The 16,622-nt window shown below is 40.1% G+C and overlaps 1 protein-coding gene across 2 annotated transcripts in view; it reads left to right on the top strand.

The window, feature by feature from the left end:
• Positions 1–16,622, top strand: part of SHROOM3 (shroom family member 3) — a 565,109-nt gene that overhangs the window by 253,343 nt on the left and 295,144 nt on the right. For both annotated transcript variants that reach the window (XM_082260159.1, XM_082260158.1), the window contains exon 3: positions 6,845–6,925. In XM_082260159.1, coding sequence (XP_082116285.1) covers positions 6,845–6,925 — 81 coding nt within the window. The remainder of the gene's footprint in view (positions 1–6,844; positions 6,926–16,622) is intronic.

Below are 16,622 nucleotides of genomic sequence, written 5' to 3'. Positions count from 1 at the left end.
AGGGGTAGGGGGGCGGCGCCCTGGCGCCCCCTATGCACGGGCCGCCACTGAATAGGAGGTCAAACCCAAACACTTTCAATTAGTATGCAATCAGGCAGTCCCTTATACTACATAGTTGAAGGTAAATCTAATTGAAATCTACCAACAAAAGTTGTATAGTGTGTATCAAGCTTTACCCCCTTACAGATAGCTAAAAGGAAAAATGGCGTCATTATAAACTTATCTGAACCCCTAGCAACCTCAGGAGGAACCAGGGTTTGACTGTCTTTAGATGTTTTTTTCTCTAATTGTAATCATTATTTAGCTTAATCTGATTTAATTAACATTGGGGCTTTTGAAAGGCAAAATGCTGTCAACAAATTTTTACAAAGGTTAATTCCTTTGCCTGTAAAACAGATATTTCACCTGCAATATGGTATACTTGTCGGTAACTAGTAATGATTTGATAAGTCAGAACTTCCTTAATTATGAGCCTATTTTGTTTGCTTGTATTGAACTGGTTTCCAAAGAAATATGAGAATAGAAATCTCTTTAGTACTGTATTCGCTGGTGACTCCATCAAAGAATTACTCTTATCAGTTCCAATATGTTCCATACATTGTACATAGGTGTGCACACGGGGTGTGTTGTGTGTACCTGGGCACCCCCTAATCACTCCGTGCAGTGCATTTTCCCCCTTGTTATCCACCCTGCCGTGTCCCCCCATAGTGCTGCCTGCTTCCCTCCTCTCCTCTCCCGCCAGCTGCTGCTGCAGGCATACAAGAGGATGTTTCAGGATGGAGAGCAGGAGAAAGGGCCGATAAATATGTCATTTACTGGCCTCTTACTTCTTTGAATGTACTGATCACTCCTGTGTCCATTCATAAATGAAGAATAGTAAACTGTGTATGCTTCAGTTTGTGAATGAATAGGAAGCCGCTTAGCACTTCCCATTTATTCACTGTCCAGTGCAGCTGAGGCTGCAGAGAAAGGGGTGGGGTAATCTCTGCCCTAGGTCCCTTTCTCTGCCTCAAAAGTAAAACATCAGGGGTCTGTTTAGAGCCCTATAATTTCACAAAAGCCCCCAATGGGGCTCCGAAAAAATTGCAAAAAATAAAAAATAAACTGTAGAAAATAATTTAAGAAAAACCAAAAAAACTACTGACACCAATTACTTCCATACTGACACTGTCTACTGCTGTTCTGAAATCATCCTCTGCCCTACTGACAAAATCCACTGCTCTACTGTTTGACACCATCCACTGTCCTACTGACACCAACTTCTGCTCTAGTGACATGTAGACTGCTCTACTGTCACCGTCCATCATGTGTTAATACATTTTGAAATGTTTGTTTACATGTATTTATAAGAGTGGGTGTGTCTGTATGTGTATATATATATATATATATATACAGGGCTTTTTTTCAGCGGGAACGCGGGGGAACGCAGTTCCGGCACCTCCAGCACTGACTAGGGGTGCTTTGGTGTGCTGCAGGGTCTATTGATTGAGGGATCCATTCTAGCTGGAGGGGATCTATTTTTTCAGGGGGTCTTTTGTTGCTGAGGAGGTCTATTATTGCTGGTGGGGGACCTACTGTTGCTGGGGGTGGGTCTTATATTGCAGATCAGTTACATAGTTACATAGTAGGTGAGGTTGAATAAAGACAATAGTCCATCCAGTTCCCCCTGTGTAGGTGTGTGTGGCTGTAATCATCTCACATAGCCCTGAATGTTCTGATCCTTGAGATGTACGTCTAAGAGTCTTTTGAAAGTTGTTGCTGGAGAAGATGTACTTTTGAGAGAGAGGTCTATTGTTGCTGGCTAACAGAGAGTCTATTGATGCTTGGGGGGAAAATATTGTTGTGGGTGGTCTGTTGTTGTTAGGGGGATCTATTGGTGCTGGCGGGGGCCTTATTGTTACTGGCTGCAGGGGATCTATTTTACTACTTTTCTTGTTATCCTTACCAAATTCTATACAGATTATTCAGCACCACAAAATGATACGTAGTTCTGTATTCTCTGAAAGGGCAGTACTGGGAGGTGGGTAGGGGGATTGGACCCAAGGAATGGTGCTCAGAGGAGGGTGGGGGCAGAGAAGAGGGGGTGACTCGGAAAGGAGGGGAGGAGTTCCTGCACCTATTCTCTGAGAAAAAAAGCCCTGTATATATATATATGCACACACACAGTATCTGACAAAAGTGAGTACACCCCTCACATTTTTGTAAATATTTTATTATACCTTTTCATGTGACAACACTGAGGAAATTACACTTTGCTACAATGTAAAGTAGTGAGTGTACAGCTTGTGTGCAGGCAAAGGTGATTTTGCCTCCGGCGAAAGTCAATGCCATGAAGGATTTCGTCCTGATCATATAAGGGAAAAGGTACCCCTCTATTCACCTTTGCCAGAGGATGCTGGGGAAGATGGCGTCCTCATTCCAGGCAGTTCCTTATGCGAAGTTCCATTCCGGACCATTAGACTCCACCCATCAAGGTGCAATCCTGAGCAGCCGGCCAAGTGAATAATGTTTCATAAACAAAAGAACACTCCAATTCATTAAACATTAAAAAGAGACACATTAAAAAAACATACAATTTTTTTTATTCAGTTTCCTTTTAGATTTACTTTCAACTCTGTAGTGCAAGGGCCTTCATGATTGCATACAAATTGAAAGTGTTTAGGTTTGACCTCCTATTATATGGTTTTGGTAAATCTAAAGGAAAATTGTACAAGAAAATTGTATAATGTGAGGCCAGCCTAAGACACTAATGTAACATAATAACACCAGCTATTCCCCTTTACTGCCCTTTCCCTTACCATCTTTCTTGGACACCTCAAATGGTAAGGCCTCTGTAGCTTTTCTCCTCATTGCATTATTTTCTGTCACTACAGAAGCACTTAGGGCAATTCAGCAAATTGAAGACCAGCAACAACAAGCATTTCTCAATGAAAACCCTTAAAAATAATTAATTTGTTGCCTTAGAATAACAACAGTTTTATGTTGGGAAGATCTATCAGTGAAATATCCTTCCCGAAAACACTAGAAGAAAAATTGGTTAAATAAGAGTTGTGGCTTAATTGAAAATGAGAAAATAGTTTTAAAATGAGTACCCCAAAAAAGAAACAAAGTTAATCTATATCTTTTTTCAAATTTCCTTGCGATGGGAGAGCAGATAATAAGGGGGTTGAACTTGATATACTAAAAGCAAATAGACTGTTCTTTGTAAGGGAATTATCCCTAGAGCTTAGTGAATGTGGTTAAACCCTTCTGACTTCATCCATCCAATCATGTGCAAGCAAAAATACTGTTTTTTTTATTTTCTTAGTATGTGATTGGGTATCACATTCCCATTGCAAAGTGCAACTTCCCTTACAAAGTGAACAGTCTATTTTACTTTAGCAAATCAACCCCTAGGTATTATGCACATTCTCCCCATATTACCAACTAGATTATACACAGTAAGATCAGAGCATGGAAAGCTTGTATTGGATTACCAACTGGTTTTATCAACTCAGCAATTATGTGTTGAGCTTAGATGTGGAGAAGAAACTAAAATTCAAATGTGTGCAATATCTGGCAGGGATCTACTCATCTGCCATGATTAATACAAGTGAGTTGCACTCTCTCTGTTTGATTTAAGTCATTTTTATGATGGAAAATATATTGAGTGGAATTACCATGAAATGGGAACATTGCAAACTCCAGCATAAAGAACATGTGCAGGAACAATGGCCTCAATGCTAGAGGCCCTACGAGATATTTGGCTGCTAGGCTCCACCCATACTTATAATATTAATTCAGTGGGGACAGGCCCCTAAAATTATTATAAAAGGCCAACTCGGCTTTAAAGTAAAAAACTTAATTCCCAGCCACAGATAGGGAAAAAATACTACATTTGCTGCAATCTCATATTTGGGCTGTTCTCTGAAGACTTATCACCTCCAGCTGCTGCACCTGTTCGTCAAGGTTTTCAGCATTATCTAACCCACATTCTGTGGGACCAGGGCACTAAGGACATACCTAGGGGTGCATCATTACACTGTCCTGGTTTTACAGTACTGCTGTGAAGTATGACGCTCACATGCCCATACATAAGTGCTATTCTGTACAGAATCAAAGACCACTATTGCTGGTGAAAGGTAGAGAAGGAATAGGACTTTAAGGCTTTACATATGATTTTTTAAATGTGAAAGGGGCCGGAGTGGACAGGATAGGAGTGAGCTCTGTGCCCAACCTGGAGTTGGGCTTTAAGGTTGCTTGAAGGGTAAACATCATAACATATTTTACTTTATGAGTTTTAGAAAATGTAGACAAAGAAATCAAAATTCCACCACAGAACAATGTGTACAGGTAAAAGAACATTTTAATTGAACATATTTAACCTACTATTGACAGTCAGTGACTTGAAGCATGTCATTAACGTCTTAGAATAATATGAGGTGGGGATGGTGGCATTTAAGCAATGAAATGTAGCACATAATTTGTTTGGTGTGGCTTATATCAGGACCAGAGCTAATAAGACAGAGTTTCTATCATCTTGCCATCATTTGTCTGTCCTTTATTAATACAAAATAACAAAATTACCAGATATGGCTGTAGGCCATATCCTTCATATACATGTTAATATGTTAATACATACATAATAAATATATATATATATATATATATATATATATATATATATATATATATATATATATATATATATACATTTATATATTAACATGTTACGTTAGTTGATCAATAAATGGCTGGCTCACTCAGATCATTGCTTGCCATTAAAGTATTAGTAATTATTTGGTCTTGCATGGATATCTCTCGCTTCTGGGACAAGATTCTAACGTTCATTTCTGTTACACTGGGCCTACACCTGCCTAAAGATGTTTACGCGCTGCTCTTTGGCTACATGGATGGCGTATATGCTCTTCTACCGCTGGCCGATAAGAAATCCCTCCTCTTCCACAAACCTTGGCTTTTGAACTGCCTTATGATAGCGAGGAGAGCCATCCTACAACACTGGACTGATACTTCTCCCCCCTCGGTCTCGGAAGTCCGTACTGAACTCAATACTCTCCTGAAGTTTGATCTGATGGACTTATATCACAGCCCTCACCCAAGGTCTAGACTTTTCCACAGGACATGGCTGCCTTTCGGCCCCGCCTTTGCCCCCCCCTCTCTCAGGTCACCTAGCGGCGTCTCACCCTGTTCTGCTGGCTGACCCCCTCGGATCGCTTTTGACCCTGTAACAACTTTCCTGGCTCAGAGAGGTCCCACACCAGCTGCTTTAGTTGAAGTTTAGTTTGGGGTTAAAGTATTTTACATGTTGAATCTTCCCTGGTAACCCCCCCCCCCCCCAATTATATGACGGTACCGCCTGACCCCAACTCGACAACACCTGAGTCTCCTTTATGGCTAGTATTCACATGTCAGCATCTGCCCCTCCCTCCCCCCTCCCCCCACTACCCTCCCTCATTCCCCTCCTCCCCGTCAATAACCGTACTCTGGAGATCTGCTTTTCGATACCTTGTACCCCGAAAACATTGTGTAAAAATTTTGAAGTTTGTTCATGCTCTTTCTCTTTAGACCGACGGTTTACAGACTCTTTGTGTTTGGTTATGGATCTGTTCATTTTTTTTTGGTCTGCCGTTTCGTTTTTTTTTTTATCACTGTATCTGAGACAAATTTCAATAAAAAATGTTTATAAAAAAAAAAGTATTAGTAATTAAATTTACACTTTGATAATAACTGAAACAAAGTGATGAAAGGGTTCTACAACATTTTGGTACAAATGTGGACCCTTTTTTCCCTGCATAGAAAAAAACATCTTGACGCCAAAAACAGCAGCTGTAAAAACGTCCAGTGTGCATGAGGCCTTAAAGTGGAACTTTACCCATAACAACTTGCTTCTTGCTGGAGGCTTCCATTTTGCTGAAGCCCAGAGCCCCCAAACAGCAGTAAATCATAAAGTGGGACTAAACCCATTGATTTCACGGTTTTAAAAATCAGTTACGTTCCTGGAATGCCAGGATTGCTAACTGTCACATTTGCTTGTGTCCTCACCCAAACTGTCAAACCATCAAATGTCTGGTGTCATAACTGATCACATGTGCAGCACCATGGCAATCACAGTTTAAACAGAAGCAGCTTCCCTGACTGTAAAGGATAGGAGGGTTTAATTCTGCTCTAAGGCTGTCATCAGATCGTCCTCTAACTCTGTGGTCCTCAACCCTGGCCTACAGGGCCCACTAACAGGCCAGGTTTGCAAGATAACTGAAATACATCCCAGGTGATATAATTTGCTGCTCAGTGATTGCAGTACTCTAGTCTGCATCTCCCCAAGGTAATACTTAAAATCAGGACTGTTAGTGGGCCCTGAGGACCGGAGTTGAGGACCACTCTAACTCAACAGTGCCTAAAAATGCCTAAAATGGGAGCACAACTGAGCGTGTGCAGAGCAGGGTGAGACAGTGTATTATTGGATTTTAAACAGTCTAGACACCCATTTAATGCTATACCTGCAAAACGGGCCAGCCTGAAGTAATCTATCAGGACTTTAAGGAAAGGAATAATCTAACTGGCTGTTCTGTGCCACGCAAAAAGTTAATTTTTCAGATTCTTCGTAAAGTTCAAGACATTATCTTTTAGTAAATTATGATATCCTAACCACTTGAAATGTCTTTCAATTTCACTAATACTCTATATTTGTACTAGTACTCCGTATATGAGCCTGTTTGTGCCTCCATGTACATTTATGCTCGCTATGACTATGTGTCTTTTTAAAAGCAAAATTTTAACACCACTGGTCCAAAACTTGGTGCAAGCTTTTATGTTCTCTAACAGAAGTATTTTTGTTTCCTTTCAGACTATTGCCTGTAACTGATAACAGCCACTGCTTGGGAAAGGAAGCATTCCCTAACAATTACTCAGGGGCAGCACCTGAAAAGTAAGTGATGGGGTTTACTATATAGACAGCTGCTTGATATAATACAATATATTCCTTTTAAAACGAAATGTAGCTACACCAAATGCTTCTATTTACCGAATGATACATAAATCAACAGTAAAGGCAAACATAAAAACACATTTTATTAAGTATATTTTAAAAATTATGTATTTTCATTTGCTGTAAGTTAAATTGAAAGTTGGGTTTGCAGTGTGAACAAAACAGGCATAGTTGCATTGCATGTAAAAAGAAAAAGTGCGCTGGTCTGTGATAAAGCTGCTACCAGATAGTGAATGAATGATGTATAGGTTAATGGTGCGCTAAATCCAAATAAATATGAACAATTCAATGTGCATAAATTATATACTTGTGAGTATAACTGTGCATAAATAAGTGATCAAGTGGAACATAAAAAGTCCCAAATAACTGTGCATAAATAGGTTCTATGGTTCTATGGTAGGTTTATGTTCTAGTTTATCACCTATTTATGCACAGTTATTTGGGACTTTTTATGTTCCACTTGATCACTTATTTATGCACAAGTATATAATGTATGCACATTGAATTGTTCATATTTATTTGGATTTAGCACACCATTAACCTATACATAGTTGCATTGCAGTCTAACATTTTCAGAGAGCTAGAGGAGTTATTTGGGCAGCTTACAGAAGGAGGAAAGCATCAGTAGGGGCATGCCCTGCTGGGCTGAACGAATAAACAACTACTAGTGTGTACTTAGTGCTGTATCTTGGCCTAGGCCAACAAGGCCCAGGCTTAGGGTGGCACTTTGCAGGGGGGCAGCAAAAAAGCTGCACCATGCATGAAAAAAAAACAGCCTTCTCCCGTCTCCTGCACAAAAAAGGGTCCCCGCTGGTTTGCGCTACACTTGGACGAATCTCCTGCTGTGCCTATTGTATTCTGACAACCGCCACCGATGATTGTCAGAATACTCAAACTAAGGCTGAATCTGATTGGACTCAGACATTGTCCAGCCAAAAATTTTCATCTGGCTCATTTGATTTTTTTAGTTGAAGGATGTAGGCTGAGGGGGTGGCTACATAGCGAATTTCGACTGGTTTATCTGGAATTGATGCATATTGTATGCCCAGCTTTAGTTATGCAGTGTGGCAGAGACAAGTGAAACACAAGACTAGCAGAACAGACTAATGAATCATTTGGCAGATTAAACAGTACATGTTTTGTACCAAAAATCTGCTATAAATTTGAGATGAATGAAACTTTATGGTTTCGGACAGAGATAATAGGTTTTCTGTGCACCAGTTCACTTTAAATGTCTGTCTAGCTACTTTGCTTTTTAAAATAATTTTCACACTACCCTTTCAGACCTTTTTATAAATTAGTGGTTTAAGAAATACTCTGTATTTTTACTTTATGCAATCAGACATGCAGTAAATATTGTTAAAAATGCACTTGTTTATTGTATAACTTTGTTTTAATAACTATTGCTATTAGGGCCTGTTCACAGCAGCAGCTGCATTTGAATGCAGCCTCTGGTGAGCGGGGTGAAGGCAGCCGCGCCAATGAAGTTAAAGGGGTTCTGTTGGTTGCAGTGTGGTGTGTGAAGCATCTCTGCTGCACTGAAAAAGTACAGCACACTGCACTTTTTCAGTGCACACAACCACAGTGCAGTGGTATGAACTGGTCTTATAGGGCAAAGCTACCCAATACAGGCTCAACACACCTGTTGTGAACAGCCCCAGAAATATTTTCCTAACTGGCATATGATGGATACACAAGTGTTGAATTTTTTGTATTTGGAAGGGGTTAGGCTTAATCTCTCCACTCTGTCTTTGAATAAAAGTACATTGCGCAAAAGTGCATTCTTACATGGAACTAAAGGTATAGTTACATAGTTGGTCAGGTTGAAAAAAGACACAAGTCCATCTGGCTCAACCAATAAAAAAACAAAAAACAGTAATAAAAAACCCAACCATGCAATGCCCTATACACAATCCTATACCCGCAGTTGATCCAGAGGAAGGCGAAAAACCCCAGCTAAGCATGATCCAATTTGCTACAGCAGGGGAAAAAATTCCTTCCTGATCCCCCGAGAGTCAATCAGATATTCCGTAGATCAACTTTACCTATAAATCTTAGTACCCATGTATTATATTTTTAAAGCAATCTAGTGAGCTGGCCGGAACCGCCTCTGGAGGGAGTCTATTCCACATTTTCAACGGCTCTTCACACAGTGAAGAAACCTTTCCGTATTTGGAGACGAAATCTGTTTTCCTCTAGTGGTAAAGAGTGCCCCCTTGTCCTCTGTGATGACCTTAAAGTGAACAACTCAACACCAAGTTCACTATATGGACCCCTTATGCATTTATACATGTTGAACATACCCCCCCTTTTATTTCCTCTTCTCAAGAGAGAATAAATTCAGTTTCTCTAATCTTTCCTCATAACTGAGCTCCTCCATGCCACTTATCATTGTAGGTATATTGTAAAAATATTACTTCTGAAATTTACAAATTTTACAAATGCAAAAAAATAAAAATTTGAGCTTAATGATTCCTTTTATGTGTTTAACAGTCAGAAGGATTATTTGTTACAGTATCAAACTGGGAAAGTTCAATATACTGGCAAACATTCCCTCTTCAAAGTTTTCACCATGACAGGCTAATCATTACAGTCACAGAAATGGCTCTCAAGCCCCTGTGCATGACTTCTGGGCCCTAAAGATGAACACCCTCATTGGGGAATTGGACTAAAATGTAAAGCCCAACTCCAGCTTCAAATAAAACATAAAAATTAATTAAAATGCATACCTAATTCAAACTGGCAAAATGATGGCAAATAAATAGCTTTGGCTGTAATACTTACCTCATTTTTGTCACTGTCTTCTTCAAATTGACTCCTTATTCCTGTAGCCTTAGCCCTGATGGCTAGCGTCATTTAGTCCACTTCCTGTGAGCCCAAAGCATCAAGAACAAGTCACCTGGGAACGCATCACTAAACCTTTCTGGTTCAGGGGAAATTAAAGCAAAGAACCTTTCTTGCGTCATTATGTGAGCAGTGTTCTCTACAGCATTTAGGACCAGCCACTGGAAAAGACCAGAAGATGAGGAGGACCCTGTTCATCATGCAAAAAAGATATGGGAAAGTTATGTATACTAATTATTTAACTAAGCTAAGCAGGAGATAGTGGGGTTTACAAGGGGTAAGGGAGGAGGACTTGAGTTAAGCTTTAAAAACAAAAAAACAAACACATTAATTAAGCTCTTTTGCTAAGGCGAACCTAGCCAAAGGACCCAAATTAACACTTGGATGGTCTGAAGGGGGTTAAGGACTTCATAGTTCTTATCTGTCACCACATATCTTTTTTATAATTTATTATTTATAAATATTCAAAATATTTTGTTACCTAAATGATGGTACAGCTGTTTTATGCTTGAAAATGTAGGGAAAAACTTTTTCTTACAAAATAAGTATACAAAAATAAAAAAAGGAACCATAGGAGAAATGGTAGTCACAATTCAAAGTAAAGTTCTAAGTAAATCAGAAGTACTGAAATATGAATAATTACGATGAATTAAAAAGATGAAATATTTGAAATAATAAATAATACCGCCTATCCCATCCCTCACCTAGTGAGTATAAATATTGTTAAACACCTTATGCAGAAAAAAAATGCCTTTTTTATCGATCCAGACTGACTATTGCTGAACAATCTTCTTTATCAACTGTCCTCAGTCCTCCAAATTCCAACTATCGTGCATACTTTGTCAGACCATACTAAAAAAGACCATACTGAGTTTTGCACATGCATACTGGCTGGAAACTGTTCTCTGTTCAAAGGCTAGATGCATATTTGCCTGCAGGAGGTCAGGCTGCAAGATGCAAAAACTTTTAGGCCAAGAAACTGAAATTACTTTTTGTGGCCTGTCATCTTTACTGTTCTGATCAGGTAGCTGATGTGATGCTAGATAAGGGATATTTTTTTTAATTTAGGTTCAATCTTATTTCTTTGCCTTTGAGGGATCATTGATAAAAGCATCAGATTATCTCTTGGCAGTCTTAGTTGCAGTAGATTACTTTACATTTTAATATATATGTATTCAGTGAATTGCTGGTATCTTCTGCAAGGTCTGCAGTTACACTGCTAGCTGACTTTGCAACAGGTAAGCTGTTTAATTACAGCTTTCCGCCAGCTTCTCCATCGTGATCAGTCTGGTATCCATTCTGCTCTCTGCTTGCCGTCTCATCAACACATGATGTCACTCAATCTATTGACACGTTAGCAGTCTCTTCTTACATAGTGCAAAATCACTTCACTACTTGACCTTACTCTCTTAAGATGTTGTTTTCTCCTCCATGTCCATTGCCTATTCACTTCACAAATCATCTCACCTTGTAGCTGTGATAGAAAATCTAAACCCCATACAGTGTTTGTCATTTTTGCATCCACAGCCTAATTGTGTTAAATTTTGACTACATGGTGCTTTATGTCACCAGTAAGTTGAAATGTAAAAAGGACTACTTTACAACGCAATTTCTACCAAGACAATGTGAAGCATTCTTATGCCAAGAATGTAAATTGAAGAGCCGCACCACTTCTAAAAGCTCCAGATATGACTTTATTCCAATAAAAGGTCAGAGGGACAGTTGAAATAATAGCCAATGTGTTTTGGGGGTCCAAGACAGCCTTCGTTATAAGGGCTTGATTGAAAACCATATACTGTAAATGGACCAGAAGTGGACTGGTAATGATATTTCTTTAAGTGGGATTGCAAGCGTAGGGCTTGTGCTAACAAGATATGTGCTCATAATCACACTGAAAGAAATACAGTAAAACCTTGGATTGCGAGCATAATTCGTTCTGGAAACATGCTTGTAATCCAAAGCACTCTTATATCAAAGCAAATTTCCCCATAAGAAATAATGGAAACTCAGATGATTCGTTCCACAAGTCCTTCAGTTTATAGTCTATATACAAAGATTATAGTAATGTGATAGGTTGTGTAACCATAAAATGTCCATCCACAATATGCAGCCTTCCCAATGGGATTAGAAGCAAAATCTAGCAGAGCTACAGAATATAAGAGAGATGAGAGGTGCATCTAAGTGTAGCAATATGGTTACATTTATTTTTTTTTTTTTTTTTTTTTTTTTTTTATTATGAAACATAAAAAAGAGAACATGAGTACAAGCGATACATCATTATACAGATACAGATGTGTTGTAGCGTACAGAGTCAATACACAAAACAGTATGGGTGAGAAAGGTGGATGCAAAATGTCAACAAACCCGAGTCACTCAAACAGGGTAAATAGACAGCAGGTCCGTTCATAACATATAAGAACATGTAGAGATCTACTAGAGCAAACGGCCAACGTGTAGCGTAATCCCAACAGTTTCGAAAACAGTGGAGAGTAGCTTGCCTCAAAATAATATCAGAAAAGGTGAGCATACAACACATTAGGAAAGGGTACAAAGATACAAGGGGGACAATGATGGGGTGGGGTAGAAGGAAGGGGAAACTGGACAGCAGGGGGAGGAGAAAGGAGAGGGGCCAGGGTGGAGATAGAAGGGGATAATAAACTCTTAAACATAAGACCTGCCCAGCGGCCGTCGCTGAGCCCTCAGAGAAAAATAGACAACAGATCGGGGAGGAGGGGAGAAAAGGGGGGAAAGGAAGATGGTAGAAGGACAATGGTCAGCGGGCCCCGTGCGAGGCAGTGGCCCTGAGGGCCAGAAAGAATGATCAGTAGGAGTCCAGGAGCGCTCTGCCCTCGTCCGACAGGACAAACACGTTCCAATATCCCCACGTAGCTGAGTAGAGTTCCCTCCTGCCCTGCGAGGTCAGCACCAGGTCCTCAAAGTCACAAATCTGCTTGATTTTGGATAGCCAGAGCCGCATGGACGGCGGGGCGGCGGATTTCCAACAGGCCCCAATGCAGGCCTTCGCTGCGTTAAAAAGGTGGCGGAGGATGGACTTCTTATAATGTTCAGGCTTGATGGAGGAGCAATGGAGGAGGAAGAGCGCAGGGTCATCGCTGAGTACAAAGTCGGTCATGCGTTGGGAGATCTCCCTAACCCGCCTCCAAAAGTCGCTCAGGACCGGACAGCTCCAGAAGACATGCAACATCGTCCCACGATCCGCACGGCATCGCCAGCATCTGTCTGATGCTTCCGGGAAGAAATTCGCTATTCGCGACGGGGTATAATACCAATGCATCAAAATCTTATAGTTCACCTCCTGGAGACGCGTACAGATGGAAGACTTCAGAGAGAAGCGAACAATATTCCGACGTTGAGTCAGTGTGAAAGTCCTCTGCAACTCCTGCTCCCATTTCAGGATGCCGGGAAGAACAAAGTCACCCCGGGGTTCCGAAAGCAGGGAATAGATCAGGGATAAAGCGTGCGGAAGGGGGGTGTCGTGAGTAAAAAGGGCCTCCAAAGCTGTTAAAGCCTTCGTTATAAGGGCTTGATTGAAAACCATATACTGTAAATGGACCAGAAGTGGACTGGTAATGATATTTCTTTAAGTGGGATTGCAAGCGTAGGGCTTGTGCTAACAAGATATGTGCTCATAATCACACTGAAAGAAATACAGTAAAACCTTGGATTGCGAGCATAATTCGTTCTGGAAACATGCTTGTAATCCAAAGCACTCTTATATCAAAGCAAATTTCCCCATAAGAAATAATGGAAACTCAGATGATTCGTTCCACAAGTCCTTCAGTTTATAGTCTATATACAAAGATTATAGTAATGTGATAGGTTGTGTAACCATAAAATGTCCATCCACAATATGCAGCCTTCCCAATGGGATTAGAAGCAAAATCTAGCAGAGCTACAGAATATAAGAGAGATGAGAGGTGCATCTAAGTGTAGCAATATGGTTACATTTAATGAAGGTTCAACATTTAGCAACTCACATGGTTGATGATTAAAATAGGCATACCTAAGTATGCAGGCATCCGGGGTAAAGCTGTCCACATAGACCATCTTCTGAACCACCGTCTCTCACCACTGTCAGTCTGCAATCATGACCGGGAAGAATAGCCTGCAGTAGAGTGATCTGAAAGTGAGGCTTTGAATCACTCGTGGAGTGCAGCGGGGAAGGGATGATGAAGATGGCTGTGCAGAGGTTGGTCTATGTGGACAGCTTTACCCCAGATGCCTGCATACTTAGATGTGCCTGTTTTAATCATCAACCATGTGAGTTGCTAAATATTGAACTTTCATTAAATGTAATGATATTGCTACACTTTTGAGGCTCCTCTCTTCTTTTTTATACATGACGCTACTTGTATATCAAGACATCGCTTGTATATCAAGTCAAAATTTATTTAATACATTTGCTTGTCTTGCAAAGCGCTCTCAAACCAAGTTACTCTCAAACCAAGGTTTTACTGTACCATGAAAGGTCTAGTTCACTTCTAGTACATTTATATGGTTTTCAGTCTCAGGCCCTGGGGAAGAAAGTGGTTTGGACTTCTGAAAAAAAAAAATGGATTACTCTTTTTACTGTCCCCCTGACCTTTATTGGAAAAAAATGTTGCATATGGACCTTTTAGTAGCAGTGTGGCGCTTCAATTCCCATTTTTGTGACATTACACTACAAGGCAAGGAGAATGCCACCTGCCCTGGAACCAGATCAACAGCAATACCAATAAGATAGCAATAACAATGTGATAACCTTATGGGTCCAGGGTTATTTTTCCACTTTCCTTTGCTTATGCCATAGGGTTGTGGTCTCCACTTTACTGCACCACTTGTCAACTATTTTTGGTTCTGTGTCAATGGGCTTTGGGCTTGTGTTTACGAACCAGTTTAACACCAGTTTGACAGGTACTGTAAAATTGATCTGCAGTGACTGACTCTGACCTGCATTTGACCTGCTTCAAGAAGGTTTTGCATTCCTATTAGAATGTACAAATATGCAAAACCTGTCTATAGCATGTCCTAGCGGACGACTAGAAATGAAAATGTCATTGTGGCAGAGGGTACTGGCTTTATGCTACTGGCCCTGTAATGTGTGGCTGGTTTGTCTGAGTGTATATGAGGGCTGGAGTGGAATTCCCTAAGACTGCTTAGCCCTAAGGTGGCTTTATATTGAAGTTTGAGCAGTGGGTGACCCTGACAGCACCCTATCACCCAATATTGATCGAAAAATCATCGGAGCCAGGCGGATAATTCTCAGCCCAACAATGATTTCAGCCAATCTGCTACAGTCACTCTTTTGCAGCACCCCCTGTATTCTGACAGTCATTGGAGCTGGCTGTCAGAATACAGGCTGTCAGAATACAGTAGCTTCAGTGATAATGTCCTGAAGTTGCTGGAAATGTTTCCAATGGGCAATCAGACAAAAAACAAAAATACATTTTTAGAGGAGTAGGAAGGGTTAGAACCCCTAAAAATATTTTTATTGCTCTACGTGCCTTCTTTCTGCTCTGATGATGACTGCTCCTTTTATTTCATGTATGGTTGTCACAGGGACAGGAAATGGGAGAAAAACCTCAAATCCTCCCAGTGGGATCACAGACAGAAATAAAAACCTGACAAAAAACTTAACTCTATCCAAAATTGAAAATAAAATGGTGAATATTAGGCTTTAATTAAACAGCAAAATTCACTGCAGTTCAAACACATTGAACATACAGCAGCTAAAAACAAATGCTGTACCGCAATTGGCAAAGTTTGATCATATGCATTATTGAGCGCAAGTGTACATAAAATGTTGAAGTTGCTTTATTCTCCTAGTTTGGCCCTATGATGAAAATAGTGACCCGGTTCACCTTACTATGATACTGAAATGTTGATCTACCTTATTAAGAAGCATATCAGTGACAAATACACTGAATAGTTTGAAATTACCTTCCCTCAAGCCTGCAACTACTTAGGAATTAAATCCTTCCAGTTCCGTTTCCTCTTCTCACGCCAACTTACAAAACTTCTTTTGTATGGTATCTAACTTCTGCCTTGGCAGAAGAGGAAGTTTAATGAAAAGGAAAGGTATTTACGAGTGTATAATACTTTGGATGCTGCCTTGTAGAATGTATAGAATAAGTGAATTATCTTTTGTTTTGAATCAAAACATGACTTAATGGTCTATCCTATAAAATATTATTCACGTGTTTTAGAGTATTAACACCAGCTGCATATAAAGCAATTATTACAATGTATCTTCTGTCATTGTGGCTGCTGGTAGAGCACACAAATGGGACCACACTGGTGCACCAAAGGCATATATCATTGGGTATGATGATTTACTGAGGAGCATTGTTTTCCAAAGCCTTTGTTCATATTAAAGAGGCCCTATTACTAAACCATTCATTTCAACAACAAAAATGTGACTAATGTGATAGCCCTATTACTAAGCCATTCATTTCAACAAAAAATGTGGATATACATTTAAAATAATTTACACGTTATTTACCTATAAAAGCCTTCCTTGTGCAGTCATTCAAAAACCTTGAGACTGCTGCTGGGCACCAACCTCTTGGATGTTGTGTCAGCAGTCACAGTAGGTTCAGAGTTGTCACTTAAGTGACACAGTCAGGGCCTGGATCTAAATCTTGGACCTCTGCTGTCTCTGACAGTAATGCTTCTCGCTGAGCCACCTGAGATACTAAACAGCTCCCTGCCTCATTGCTTAGACAACCTTGCCTTATGTCTTGTTTCTTAGAAACCTTGCCTTATGTCTTGTTTCTTAGAAACCTTGCCTTAT

The sequence above is a fragment of the Pelophylax lessonae genome (genome assembly GCF_965119305.1).
Source record: "Pelophylax lessonae genome assembly, chromosome: 1".
NCBI lineage: Eukaryota > Metazoa > Chordata > Amphibia > Anura > Ranidae > Pelophylax > Pelophylax lessonae.
Note: the sequence above shows the minus strand (reverse complement) of the source record. Positions and strands in the feature narration are given on the sequence as shown.